At 39.8% G+C, this 15,823-nt stretch overlaps 2 protein-coding genes across 5 annotated transcripts in view; both read right to left on the minus strand.

Moving 5' to 3' along the window:
* MYO5A (myosin VA) overlaps positions 1 to 15,823 on the minus strand; it is a 220,963-nt gene that overhangs the window by 179,365 nt on the left and 25,775 nt on the right. The window lies entirely within an intron of this gene.
* Positions 11,469 to 12,164, minus strand: LOC696144 (ATP synthase, H+ transporting, mitochondrial Fo complex, subunit C3 (subunit 9)-like). Its single transcript, XM_001086288.5, has one exon. It carries the CDS (start codon positions 12,034 to 12,036, stop codon positions 11,611 to 11,613), a length of 426 nt encoding a protein of 141 aa, XP_001086288.3. The 5' UTR covers positions 12,037 to 12,164; the 3' UTR covers positions 11,469 to 11,610.

A 15,823-nucleotide genomic window follows, 5' to 3' on the forward strand; every position in this document is an offset into this window, starting at 1 on the left:
GCCATGATCACACCACTGCACTCCAGCCTGGGCAACAGAGCAGATCCTGTCCCAGAAATTAAAAAAAATTAAAAATAAGGGCTGGCCATGGTGGCTCACACCTGTAATCCCAACACTTTGGGAGGCCGAAGCAAGTAGATCACTTGAGGTCAGGAGTTCAAGACCAGACTGGCCTACATGGTGAAATCCCGTCTCTGCTAAAAATATAAAAATTAGCCAAGCATGGTGACAGGTTCCTATAACCCCAGCTACTCGGGAGGCTGAGGCAGGAGAATCGCTGGAACCCAGGAGGCAGAGGTTGCAGTGAGCCAAGATCATGCCACTGCACTCCGGTCTGGATGACAGAACCAGGCTGTGTCTCGAAAAAAAAAAAAAGTTTTACACTATGACGTTCCCTGGTTTCAACTTTATGTTATCGTTGGCTGATTGAGGAAACCAGCATACTTGTATGGCCAGCATTCCTGATGCCCCTCACTCACTCTCCTCAATCCCTACCCCACATTCCCAAACAGCTGTATTTCAGTCTGCCAAGATGACCTGTCCACCAACAGCCCATTCTTTGGGCTCCCGCAATACCTGACAACAGCAGCATAAACACTGACGGAAGCTTTCTAATTCTAGGTGAGGCCCCTGATTATCTCTCATTTCCATGGCCATGTATTTGTGAATTCTTAACTTCTACATAGTATTTCTATAGCAAAAAGTTCCCTTACTTTATTGAGCTTTACTAAATTATCTAGGGTGGGAAAAAAAAAACCCATAAGGGGTTGAAATAATTATGGATGAGGTGAATGCTTTTGTTGCACAGTATCCACCAGGACTCAAAAGACAGGGAAGGAGTAAAAAAAAAAGAGAAGCTTATTTTTGTAATCTTTCCGGTGAGTTTTCATTCTAAGCCACTTGTAAACGTATGTAGCTGATGTCTGTAAATAATGAATTCTTGGAAACCACATTTTAATGTGGCGGGCTGTAAAGCAATTCATATTTCCCCAGAAGAGCTATGTTATAATTGGGGTTTGCATTTCTGAAGCGTATGCAGCATATTAGTTGTAGACATGATCAAATACATTCTATAAAGCAAATATGTGAACTCTAAAGCAAATTTCAAATATCAAAATTCTGCTGCTGGTGCCAGTCCCTAGTCCCAGGCTTTAAAACAACAAAATTAATTATACAAGAACTCTACTATAAAGTACATAGAAAGGCATACTCTGACATAACACACATTTGATTAGAAATGTCTGTGTTTACATTAAACATATAAATATGAGTGAAATAATAAAATGGTTGTGATTTGTCTTAAAATCTTTCAGAAGAAGAAAATGTTGGGAAAAAGAAGAAAAGAAGCAAATGTGCAGAAGGCTGTTATTTGTTGAAGCTGCATGCTTGGGGGGATTTGTTTTACTCTTCTTACTTTGTGAATGTTTTGAAAACTTTTCAAAATAAAAAGTTTAAAAAGCTAAGCTAAAAAGTATAAATAATACTTAATAACTAACAATATTTAACAATTTCTCTTTCTTAAAATTTAAAACTCTCTTGGGAAAGATGAGATAAATCAGTAACAACTGCCTATGAGAGGAGGCATTAGAGCAAGATTTCCACAGCAAGCAGTTGTCAATAGCATAACTAAATTTAGAACCTTACATTATCTTCTACATGGCGTGTACATGCATCATTAAACCAAAGTGTAAAAGTGAAACTGCAGAGAATGAAGATAAACCTTCATTATACCACATAGAAAAATTAACTCCAAACGAACCAAAGACCTAAATGCCAAGAGCTAAAACTGTAAGACTCTTAGAAGAAAATACAGGAGGAAAACTTCATGATACTGAATTTGGCATTGATTTCTTGGAGCTGACACCAGGAGCACAGGCAATAAAAGAAAAAAGTAAATAAATTTAAAACGTCTCTGCATCAGCTAGGTGTGGTGGCTCATGCCTGTAATCCCAGCACTTTGGGAGGCTGAGGTGGGCGGATCACAAGGTCAAGAGAGCAACACCATCCTGGCTAACACAGTGAAACCCTGTGCCTACTAAAAAAAAAAACAAAAAATTAGCCGGGCGTGGTGGCACACACCTGTAGTCCCAGCTACTCAGGAGGCGGAGGCAGAGGTTGCAGTGAGTCGAGATCACACCACTGCACTCCAACCTAGGCGACAAAGTGAGACTCTGTATCAAAAAAAAACAAAAAAAACAAAAAAAAAAAAAAGAAGGCCAGGTGCAGTGGCTCACATCTATAATCCCAGCACTTTGGGAGGCCGAGGTGGGTGGATCTCTTGATCTTGATCAAGAGATCAAGACCATCCTGGCCAACATGGTGAAACCCCATCTCTACTAAGTAAAAAATCAACAGGGCATGGTGGCGCACGCCTGTAGTCACAGATACTTGGGAGGCTGAGGCAGGAGAATCACTTGAACCCAGGAGGCAGAGGTTGCAGTGAGCCAAGATCGTGCCAGTGCACTCCAGCCTGGTGATGGTGTGAGACTCTGTCTCCAAAAAAGCAAAAAACAAACAAAAAAAACCCCTCTGTGCATCAAAGGGCACAATCAACAGAGTGAAAAGGAAACCCAATGAAAGGAAATATTTGCAAATTATATATCTGATAAAAGATTCATACCCAGAATATATAAAGAATTCTACAATTCAGCTGGGCATGATGGCTCACACCTATAATCTCAGCACTTTGGGAGGCCGAGGCAGGAGGACTGCTTGAGTCCAGGAGTTCAAGACTAGCCCAGACAACGTAGTGAGACCCATCTCTAAGTAAATTTAAAACAAAAATGAAAGAATTCTACAGCTGAACAGCAACAACAATGAACAACCTGATTTTAAAATGAGCAAAGACTATGAATAGACATTTCTCCAAACAAGATATACAAATAGCCAATAGGCACATGAAAAGATGCTGAACATCATTAATCATTAGGAAAATGCAAATCAAGCCACAATGAGATACCATTTCACGCCTATTAGAATGCCTACTATCAAAAAACTACAAAACAAGAGTTGGACAGGATGTGGAGAAATTAAAACCTTTGTGCCCTGGAGAAAGTAGAACCTCTGTGTCCTGGTAATGTAAAACGGTGCAGCCAGTACAGAAAATAGTATGGTGGTTCCTCAAAAAATTAAATATATAATTCCTATATAATCCAGGAATCCCACTTCTGGGTATAAATCCAAAAGATCTGAAGGCAAGGTCTCAGAGATGCTTGCACACCCATGTTCACAGCAGCATTCTTCACAACAGCCAAAGGATGGAAGCAACCCATGACTGTCAATAGATGAACAGATAAACAAAATGTGGTATATTTCACAAAGGAATATTATTTGGCCTTAAAAGGGAAGGAAATTCTGAAAGATGTCACAACATGGATGAATCTTGAGGACATTATGCCATATGAAATAAGCCAGTCATGAAAAGACAAATATTATATGATTCCACTTATAAAGAGTACCTAGAGTAATCAAATTCATAGAGAGAGAAAGTAGAATAAAGGTTGCCAGGGACTAGAGCGAGTGGGGAATAGGGAGTTATTGTTTAATGGGTACAGAAATATAGTTTTGCAAGATGAAGAGTTTTGGAGATTGGCTGTACAACAATATGTTGTTGTTGTTGTTGTTATTGTTGTTTGAGACAGGGTCTCATTCTGTCACCAAGGCTGGAGTGCAGTGGTGTGATGATCACAGCTCACGGCAGCCTCAAACTCCTGGGCTCAAGCAATCCTCCCACCTCAGCCTCCCAAGTAGCTATAACTACAGGTGCATGCCACCACGTCCGCTAATTTTTTTATTTTTTGTATAGACGGGGTCTCACTATGTTACCTAAGCTGGTCTTGAACTCCTGGGCTCAAGCGATCCTCCTGCCCCAGCCTCTCAAAGTGCCGGGATTACAGCTGTGAGCACCATGCCTGGCCTGGTTGTACAACAATATGAATGTACTTAACACTACTGACCTGTACACTTACACATGGTTAAGATGGTTAACTTACATTATGTGTACTTTACCACAATTTAATTTTTTTTAATTTAAGTATACATTTACATTCTAAATGTTTATTAAATGCCCAACCATCCAGCTGTTTCAAAAAAGGCACATCTCCAAAGATGACCTATGATAACGACATTGGGCCTTGGCTGTTGGATTATTCCTACAGAGTTGAATTAAGAGGGGCTTAAGTAACTCATTAATTAGAACTGCATTACTAAGGTACTGAAGGATTTCACTGCATAGGAAATTAATGTATGTGGGGTCTACAGTTTTTAGTAGGGTTCTGTCATTTTCTATTAATATTTTGTTTTTATAGAGTCTTAAAAAAATAAGAAAACCCCACATTTTCACCTATATCAGAATATCTGGTCACAATGACACTGTACCAACTCTAGGTCATTAAAGCCTGCTTTTGCTCAGAGATCACTGCCAGGTTACCTCCTGAAAAGCAAGTAATGAACACTAAGCCTTTTTTTTTTTTTTTTTGAGACAGAGTCTCACTCTGTCATCCAGGCTGGAGTGCAGTGGCGCAATCTCAACTTACTGCAAGCTCCACCTCCAGGGTTCACGCCATTCTCCTGCCTCAGCCTCCCAAGTAGCTGGGACTACAGGCACCCGCCACCACGCCCAGTTAATTTTTTGTATTTTTAGTAGACATGGGATTTCACTGTGTTAGCCAGGATGGTCTCGATCTCCTGACCTCGTGATCCGCCCACCTTGGCCTCCCAAAGTGCTGGGATTACAGGTGTGAGCCACCGCGCCCGGCCTAAGCCATGTATTTTTTATTGGATTCTCTAAAGTAAGATGAGTCAGGCTCCAAGTGTCAGAAGATCTGTCTCATGCTAATGAAAACAAAGATATTTACTGTTTAATCCCCTTTTATCCAAGTACATCAATGTTCTTGGCAAACATTAATCAAATGGAAATTAAGGCATATCCTCAGGATATATGAAGGCATTGGGCTTTCAAAAACTCACACAAGAAGCATCTAGATCCAACAACTAATTTACAAAGCAACACATTGAACTACACCATGGCAATATAATTAGCAAAAACTAGACTGTGGGAAACTATGCAGGAAAAATTATACAGTTTTTTCAACAAAATAAATTTCAAGGAAAAAAGAAAAGAAAAAGATAGAGTAAGAATCTATAGCTTGAGACTTACAATAAGTATCAACCAGTTGCAATACCTGAACCTTGATTAGAACAAAGTAGAAAAAAAGAGTATGACATTTATGAGACAATAGGAAATGCAAAAATTGGCTTGATATTTGATAATATTAAGGAATTATAAACATTTTTAGGTGTCATAATGGTTTTGTGGTCATACATAGATATACAGATTTTTTTAAGTGCTTACGTTAGAGATAATCTGTTAGGGATCCCCGGACCACACTCAGGTTTGGTGATCTGGTAGCAGGGTTCACAGGACTCAGCATATAACTGTACTCGTGGCCAAGATTTATTATAGCAAAAAGGCACAGAGCAAAATCAGCAAAAGTAAAAGGTGCATGAGATAATGTTTAGAGGAAACCAAATACAGGTTTCGAAGAGCCCTCTCGCAGTGGAGTCACACAGGATGGGCTTAATTCCCCCAGCAGCCAGTTACAATAATGCTGTCTACCAGAGAGGCTCATAGGGACACATTGCTCAAAGTTTTTACTGAGGACAGGTTACACAGGCTCACTCTGTATAGCACTTACCAAGATTCCAGACTCCCAGAAGGAAAGCAAGTATTCACCATAAACCATGTAGTTTGCACACAAAGCTTAGGCGCAGTACACTACTACTAGTTAGGGTGGTTGAGAACCCTTCCAAAATCCAAATTCCCAGATGTTTGCCAAGGGCCAACCTTGTAAACAGATCTTCCAATGGATAGCAGTCAGGCCTTTCAAAGGATAGCAGTCAGGCCTGCTATGCTCTTTTCTGCACAGATACACTGTGGAATATTTGGGATGAATTAACAGTATGTCTGGGACTTGCTTCAAAATAATATGGAAAGGCAAAAGTGGGTGAGGGTATAGCTGATATAAGACTGGCCAGGAGTTGATATTGTTGAAGTCGGGGCCCAGCTACATGGGAATTTATTGTACTGTTCTTTCTACTTTAGTATATAGGTTAGATTTTCCCATAATAAAAACTTTTGGTTGTTTTTAAACATAGGGGAAAACTCAGAGTTAGTGCTTAGGCTATGAGTCAACAAAGCCTATAGGCTGGTAGGGATGAGAAGCAGAGTTTATGGAACCCTTAATCTATCATCAAGGCCTGAGGGAAGAAAGGTTAGCGCAGGCCATACGTGAAAAAGGCTTTTGATTGGGACTCTCAAGAGTCAGTTAACATGTTTTGGAAGATAGAGATAGAAAAGGTAGTCTTTCGTCCAAGAAAAACTAAATCTCAGAGTTAGAAGTTTGAGAGTAATTTAATTATAGCCACAGATTAAGTGGCTGGCAAATGATCTTCAACAATCTATGGAGCATTGCAAATGAGATATATTATACTTTGAATCATTAATTTCAGAGCTATAAAATAAATATGTAGCCACTCTTTCCCATAGCACATTAACGAAGAATGGAGAATGTTTCTTCCATTTCAAAAATTTATTACTGGAGCCGGGCGTGTTGGCTCACACCTGTAATCCCAGCACTTTGGGAGGTCAAGGCAGGTAGATCACTTGAGGTCAGGAGTTTGAGACTAGCCTGGCCAACATGGTGAAACCCTGTTCTACTAAAAGTACAAAAATCAGCTGGGCATGGTGGGAGGCGCCTCTAATCCCAGCTACTTGGGAGGCTGAGGCACGAGAATCGCTTGAAGCTGGGAGGCAGAGGTTGCAGTGAGCTAAGATCGTGCCACTGCACTCCAGCCTGGGCGACAGAGCGAGATTCCGTCTCAAAAAAAAAAGAAAAAAAATGTATTCTTTAGCACTGATAATTGCTTACACAACAATATTATACTCTAGAAGACATTAGGCTCAGTGTGTCTAAAACCTCGACAACAAGGTCCACACACTAGAAATATTGTGCATTCTGAGACTTGACGCAGCCTCCACAGACAAGAATTAAAGGAAGTGACGGAAATATGGGCAAAAGTATATCCTTTATCTGAAACTATAAATAATCTGTATTCAATAATAAATTATCTGAAACACAAATACTATGAAACCATATTTTAGCTTGTATCATATAAGAGTAGAAAAAAACAACTAAAAGCCCAAGAGCAAACTTCCAGCATAGAAAGCTTCACCGCCTGGCCCCTCGCTTCAACGCCCCACAATCTGAGATGTCGACCTGTAATAGACAGAAAAGAATGAGGCAGGGAAGACCAGAGTAAATCAGCAATACAGGGTCAAACATCTTCCCTATATCATATGAAGGAAATACATGTTTATCACTGAATGGTGCCATCTTTGATCTCCAAACAAAAAGTATTAATGACTCATCATCAAAACATTCCCTATTACTAAGGATGGCTTTTCACTAATCCACCTGCAATCTGTTATCCAATATGAACAAAAATATAAGATGAAATCTCTGGCTGGGGACCAGAACAAAGCCCACATACACACAAGGGACCAAGGGTCTTCTTGGTTCTCTGCTAACACCCACAGATCTTTCTTACCAATGGAAATCATTTAGTGTTGGGTTACAAATATACTATAGCATCTAGTCACAGAGGTCATTCAAAATAACATGATTAAATAAAAGATCTAATGTTATTTCTTGTTGTTTTGTTTTGTTTTGTTTTTTAATAGAGTTTTGCTCTATCATCCAGTCAGGAGTACAGTGGCACCATCTCGGCTCACTGCATCCTCCCCCTCACGGGTTCAAGAGATTCTCCTGACTAAGCCTCCCAAGTAGCTGGGACTTCAGGCACACACCATCACGGCTAATTTTTGTATTTTTAGTAGAGACGGGTTTTTGCCAAGTTGGCCAGCCTAGTCTCGAACTCCTGCTCTCAGGTGATCCATCCACCTCGGCCTCCCAAAGTGCTGGGAATACAGGCATGAGCCACTGTGCCCAGCCTTTCTTGTTATCTATTATCCTAGGTGCTAGGTGCCAAGCTATGGGCAAGTTTTAAGGATTCTGCTGAATGTATCTACCTGAGCACTTCAATGCATAAGCAAGAACAAGTATTGCATAGACTTTACAATAAATGTTAAAGGTTAACAATAACATAATTCTCAACAATGTCCAATTGGCAAATTAATTTTCCTTATACTATCTACAAGCTTCAATGTTAGCTAGCATTCATTCTTGAGATATATGATATATATATATCCCTATTTTTTGACCTATATCAAAATATATTTAAGCCCAAAATACTAAAAAAATTAAATTGACTTTAAAATGTCTAAAATTCAACTATTCAAAGCAAACCTAAGTGTCCAGTAACAAATGGATAATGAAAATATACTCTATACACACACAGACACACACACACACACACACACACACACACACAATAGAATACTACTATTCAGCCTTAGGAGGAAGTCTTGTCATTTGGGACAACATGAATGAACCTGGAGGACATTATGTTAAGTGAAATAAGCTAGTCACAGAAAGATAAATACTGCATGATTTCACTTATATGTGAATTGTAAAAAAGTCGAAGTTATAGAAGCAGAGAGTGAAATGGAGATTACCAGAGGCTGAGGGTCAGGAACACTGGGGAACTACTGGTCAAAAAACACAAAATTTCAGTTAGACAGGAAGAATAAGTTCAAGAGATCTATTGCACTTCATGATGATCATGGTTAATAACAATATATTGTATATCTGAAAATTGTTGACAGTAGATTTTGTGTTCTCATCACAAAAAAAAAGGTGAGGTAATGCATATGTTAAACAGCTTGATTTAGCTATTCCATAGTGTATACACATATCAAAACATCATATTGTAAGCCATAAATATATATAGTATTTACTTGTCAATTAAGATAAGTAAATAGATAAACAAGTTTAAGAAGCAAAAATGGACTCTGAGTGGTCAAAAGAGAAGGCATAAAGTCCTTGTATGCATTAAAGCTTTTCTTGGGAGAGAATCCCTTGTTTTCATTCAAAAACTCTACCTCTAGCCTTACTTTATAATTTTATCTGTTATACAGTTTCCAAGTTCATCTGAGTTTAAAGTTAGAACATTAATATTGTCCTCAGGGTGGGGAACATCACACCCCGGGGCCTGGTGTGGGGTGGGAGGCAGGGGGAGAGATAGCATTAGGAGAAATACCTAATGTAAATGACGAGTTAATGGGTGCAGCAAACCAACAGAGCACATGTGTAACAAACCTGAACATTGTGCACATGAACCCTAGAACTTAAAGTATAATTTAAAAAAAAGAGAGAGAGAAATTTTTTTCTTAAAAAAAGAAAATTAATGTTGTCCTAAGTAGCATAAACTGGCTTGAGTTAAGTTAAGGCAGGCAAAGAAGATTATAAGGATATAGGTCCCTTCATGAAGCCCAAAAACAGGAACAGTGCTTCAGACAGGACTGGAAACAGGGCTGAGACGGCTCATCATCCCTCTCGGTTTCTTGTCTCTGCTCATTTGTGTATATCTGCCCCCCGTGCTTTCCAGGCCACGTGGCTGTTAAAAGATGCCCACTGCATAGCTCCTGAGCTTCGAGTTTACAGGTGTAACTACAGACAGTAAGCTTCCTCCCCTGGAAACGTTACAGGAAATGGACACGGAATGACCGCGTTGCCACTCCCGGTCCAGCCCCTTGTGGCTAAGGTGAGAGAGGAAGTCAAGTTATAAAATGGCTGGGGATTAAAGAAGGTTCTTACAATCTAGAAAGACCCTCCAAAGAGTATTCACTACAGAAGGAAAGCTGTGAAAATACAGGGATCTAGAGAAGCTTTGAAAATACAACAAAAAGTAAGGGTTGATAACCTTATAATGAAGGATACAGGCCCTCCAAATATTTTGACTTGAGGTAGTTTAGTATATGGGCAAATATCCCATAACACCTTAGTAGACTATAAGGGATTCATTGTACTATTGGACTACTGATGACTCATCACTCAGGAAAGTTTAAGTTGTATTAAATACACAATTTGAGAAGAACACAATGCCTCCCTCAGTCAACCCCATGAGGTGCTGTGAAACCGGAATGCCTTTCCTTCAGGGTAGTTCTGAGTTGGCACAATGGGGATAGGCCTTTACTAAACCTGTGCAACAACCAGTCAGTCACTAGATACAGGCTGCCCTGCAAGAGGGTGTGATCTTGGGTGAAACAGCTTTTTTTTTCAGACAGAGTCATCTTGCTCTGTCACCCAGGCTGCATTGCAGTGACACAATCACGACTCACTGCAACTTCCACCTCTCAGGCTCAAGCAATTCTCCCACCTCAGCCTTCTGAGTAGCTGGGACTACAGGCATGCACCACCATGCCCAGCTAATTTCTGTATTTTTAGTAGAGACGGGGTTTCACCATGTAGCCTAGGCTAGCCTCAAACTCCTGGGATCAAGGAATTCACTCACCTCAGCCTCCCAAAGTGTTGGGATTACAGGTGTGAGCCACTGCACCCAGCCCTAGAAAAAAATGTTAAGAGCAGCTGGCAGCAGATGGAATGAGGAGTCAGGATGGCAAGTCTCAACAAATTTCAAAAAATATACACAGATAATGGAGTATGTTCACTGTTCACAGCGAAATTATGCTAGAAGTTGAGAGCAGATGTCCTGAAATAGCTTACATACATACATACATACATACATAAAATTTAAATATTTAAAAGAAGAAATTGGCTGGGTGCGGTGACTCAAGCCTGTAATTGGCCCAGTGCTTTGGGAGGCTGAGGTGGGTGGATTGCCTGAGCTAAGGAGTTCGTGACCAGCCTGGGCAACATGGTGAAACACTGTCTCTACCGAAATACAAAAAATTAGCCAGGCGTGGCAGCGTGCACCTGTAGACCCAGCTACTCCGGAGGCTGAGGCAGCAGAATTGCTTGAACCCGGGAGGTGGAGGTTGCAGTGAGCCAAGATCATGCCACTGCATTCCAGTCTGGGCAACAGAGCAAGACTCCGTCTCAAAAAAAAAAAAAAAAGAAATTGAGAGCAGAAGGATAACTTAAAAACTGCCAAATTTTTGGAAGTAAACCCATTTCTTTTTTTTGTTTGTTTGTGTTTTTTTTGTTTTTGTTTTTGTTTTTGTTTTTGTTTTTTAAAGTTTTCATCTTTAGGCCGGGCGCGGTGGCTCAAGCCTGTAATCCCAGCACTTTGGGAGGCCGAGACTGGTGGATCACGAGGTCAGGAGATCGAGACCATCCTGGCGAACACCGTGAAACCCCGTCTCTACTAAAAAATACAAAAAACTAGCCGGGCGAGGTGGCGGGCGCCCGTAGTCCCAGCTACTCGGGAGGCTGAGGCAGGAGAATGGCGTGAACCCGGGAGGCGGAGCTTGCAGTGAGCTGAGATCCGGCCACTGCACTCCAGCCCGGGCTACAGAGCGAGACTCCGCCTCAAAAAAAAAAAAAAAAAAAGTTTTCATCTTTAATGAAATGACTTTGGAAATAACGTACATTTCCATGACACCAATACTACAGTTTTCGGAGTCACAGTAAGATACACAGAATTACATCCGTAATTAATAAGAATGCCAACATGTCAAGCAGTAATTTGTTACATGGCAAACAAAATCAAGAAAGCAACCATCAAACAAAAGAGACCCATAGCTTCAGACAAGGCAAATCCCAGGATAGCATATGAGAACAGCTGCTGCTTCAGCGAAGGGTTTCTGGCATAACCAATGATAAGGCTGCCAAAGACTGTTCCAATACCAGCACCAGAACCAGCCACTCCTACTGTTGCAGCACCTGCACCAATAAATTTGGCAGCAGTATCAATGTCTCTGCTGATTGCACTGGTCTGAAACTCCCTTTGGATTAGCTGAGACACACCATTCTGGGCCCCATTAAATACCGTAGAGCCCTCTCCAGTCCTAGCCTCTGGTCGAGATAACACTGATGCAGAAATTGGTCTGTATGCAACTCTGGATCCAGCTCGGATCAGAGCGGGCGTGCAGGCGAGCTTGGCGCAGGCGAACATCTTACACTCTTCGGGACCGCGCGGCTGGAGATACTGGGTGACAGGTGACGTGGGCTCCTCTAACTCTTCCTCTCTTCCCGAGAGGTGGCTGCGGCACCGGCGGCGGCAGAGGTCGAAGTAATGGGACTCAGTAAACCCATTTCTTTATGAAATGATTCACAGAAAAACTATCAAGGGAAATTAATAAATAAATGAACAATAATAAAAATTCAACATATCAAAACCTGAGAAATATAGCCAAACTGTTGCTTCGAGAGAAATTTACATCCTTAAATCATATATTAGAAGTGAAGAAAGGCTGAAAAGCAATGTCTGAGCATTCATCCCAAGAAGCTAGAAAAAGAATAGCAAATTAAAGAAAGTAGAAAAAAGAAAATAACAAAGATAAACACAAAATCAGCAAACTAGAAAATAATTGTACAATAAAGACAAATCAACAAAGCCAAAAATTAATTATTTGAGAAGACTAAATAAAATTATAAAACACTAGTAGGTACAGATATAACCTATGTAAACAATTCCCTATTGCTGGACATCTACGTTATCTCCACTTGGATACACTATTCCACAGCACTGACATAATCATCCTTCCAATATTCACTCATGCTTATTTCCTGAAAATAAATTCTTAAAATTATGACTGTTAGCTCAAAGGGTGTGAAAAATTCTATGGCTTCTGATACATATATTGTGCTAAATTGCCCTATGGAAAGATTGAACCAATTTTACTCCCACTAGCAGTTTATGATAGTATTCAATTCCCTAAGAAATAAGCATGATTTTAAAAAATATTTATTAATTTGTTTGGTTAAAAAAAGCCTCTTCATTTTAATTTGCATTTCTTACATTACTAATGAGTTGAACACTTTCTCAATGTTTACAGGTTAAGTTTCTTTTGTGAAATGCCTTAGTGTTTTCTATTCTTCTATTAAGGTGTTAGCCTTTCTCACAGATTTTATTACTTTTTATATATTGATATTGAGCCCTGAACCAAAGAATTAAAAATATTTTCCTGTTCTGTCAGATTGCTTATTAATGTCCTTTCTAACATGTTGTTGTAGAGAGCTTGAAACTGTTTATATTCTTGTCAATTTTTTTCCTTTATGGTTTGCCTTTATTTGATGTTTAGAAGTACCAACCCCATACCAAGGTTATTATGTGAATACTCACCCATATTAACCCCTAATGGAATAGCAGTGGTAAAGACTTGATGAATTTCTACAAATGTCTTGCTGGCTCAGGAATGTAGTCAGGAATTCCATAAAGCATATCAAAGGTAAGATATCATTTAAGATTTTTAAAAACTAAAGATACTACTAGATTCTAGGCTTTGTGGGGCAGAGTCAAGGCAAGGCAAAATTGTGATGTGACTGAAATTGCTTTTAGTGGCCCAAAGTATCTCCTTTTTTCTTTGCCCTTTTACTCCTGAAGCAGCTTTTCCTCCATCCCCAGTTCTAGCTACCTATCTCATTCTCAGTGAAGGAAGGACTGATACTGGTTTACTACAAGACATTAAAGATATTTATGCTTTTAAAATAACAACTTGCAAAGAGCACGGCCAAGAAAAGTTTGGGGAAGATTCTGAAGCATTAATGGATTTTCTTTTTTTATTATTATTTTTAATTGTGATAAAATACACATATTTACAATCTTAATCATTTTTAAGTATACATTTCAGTGGTGGTATTAAATGCATTTACTTTGTTGTGTAACCATCACCACCATCTGTCCACAGAACTTTTTCATCTTCCAAAACCGAAACTCCATATCCATTAAATGAACGCCCCATTTTCCCCTTCCCTCAGCCACCAGGAACAACTACGCTACTTTCTGTCTCTACAGATTGTACTACTTTAGGTACTTCATGTAAGTAGAATCATACAGTATGTATCTTTTGTCACTGGCTTATTTCACATGGCATAATGTCCTCAAGGTTATCCATGTTGAGGCATCTTTCAGAATTTCCTTCCTTTTTGAGGCTGAATAATGTTCCATTGTATAAATATACCACATTTTGTTTATCCATTCATCCACCAATGGACACTGGGTGGATTCCATCCTTTGGCCATTGTGAATAATGCTACTGTGAACACAGATGTGCAAGTATCTCTTTGAGACCTTGCTTTGAATTCTTTTGGGTATATACCCAGAAGTGGGATTGCTGGATCATATGTTAATTATTATGTTTAATTTTTTTAGGGGGCCAGGCACAGTAGGTCACACCTGTAACCCCAGTGCTCTGGGAGAACAAGGCAGGGAGATTGCTTGGGTGACCACAGGATTTTGAGGGTTACAGTGAGCTATAGTTACCCCTCTGCACTTCAGCGTAGGTGACAGAGGGATATTCTGTCTCTTAAAAATAAAAAATAAAATAAATAAAAATTTGAGGAACTGACATACTGTTTTCTATAGGGGCTGCATTTTATATTACCACCACCAGTGCACAAGAGTTCCAGTTTCTCCACATCCTCTCCAGCACTTGTTATGTTTGTTTTTGTTTTGTTTTGTATGATAATAGGCATGAAATGATATTTCATTGTGGGCTAGATTTGCATTTCCCTAATGATTAATGATGTTCAGCATCTTTTCATGTGCTTATTAGCCATTTGAATATATTCTTGGAGAAATGTCTATTCAAATCCTTTGCCAAATTTTTTTTTTTTTGAGATGGAGTTTCACTCTTTTTGCCCAAGATGGAGTGCAATAGCATGATCTCAGCTCACCGCCACCTCCGCCTCCTGGGTTCAAGTGATTCTCCTGCCTCAGCCTCCTGAGTAGCTGGGAATACAGGCATGCACCACCATGCCCAGCTAATTTTTTGTATTTTCAGTAGAAACCGGGTTTCACCACGTTAGCTAGGTTGGTCTCCAACTCCTGACCTCACGTGATCCGCCCGCCTCAGCCTCCCAAAGTGCTGGGATTACAGGCATGAGCCATTGCGCCTGGCCAGAAAACTTTTAACTCAAAAATGTCTCTTTGAAATACCTTTGGCCAGGTGTGGTGGCTCGTGCCTGTTATCCCAGCACTTTGGGAGGCCAAGGAGGGAGGATTGCTTGAGCCCCAGGGCTTAAGACCAGCCTAGACAACATAATGAGACCCCGTTTCTACAAAAAAATACACAAAAATTAGCTGGGCATGGTGGTGCGTCTGTAGTCCCAGCTGCTTGGGAGACCGAGGTGGGAGAATTGCTTTAGCCCAGAAGTTCAAGGCTGCAGTGAGGTATGATTGTGCCACTGTACTCCAGCCTGGACGACAGAACAAATCCTTGGCTCTAAATAATAAAAATAAAAATAAGATAAAATTGAAAAAGAAATATATTTGTTCACACTACTTGAAAAAAGAAAATATTTGTTTTTTGATTATAAAAGAATGTATGTTGATTATAAAAATTCAGATATTACATAATTGAATAAAGTATTAATAGAAAATTAAAATCCCCCAAAATCTCACCCACAGAAAAAACTCTTTTAAACAGTCTAAACAGTCTAGTATAAACTTCCATAACGTAGGCATACACACAGACACACCCACACACACACACACACACACACACACACACACACACACACTGTATTTTACTTTTCTCTGCTTAACAATATATCCTGGACATTTATCCATATTAATATGAGATGCTGTTAATTACCTTTTTTAAATAGTGGTCAAGATAGTATTTATATATATAAACTAATATTAAATTTTTGTTTGGGAGGCTGAGGCGGGCAGATCACCTGAGGTCAGGAGTTCCAGACCAGCCAGGCCAGTGAAATCTCGTCTCTACCAAAAATAT

The sequence above is a fragment of the Macaca mulatta genome, chromosome 7 (genome assembly GCF_049350105.2).
Source record: "Macaca mulatta isolate MMU2019108-1 chromosome 7, T2T-MMU8v2.0, whole genome shotgun sequence".
Lineage (NCBI taxonomy): Eukaryota > Metazoa > Chordata > Mammalia > Primates > Cercopithecidae > Macaca > Macaca mulatta.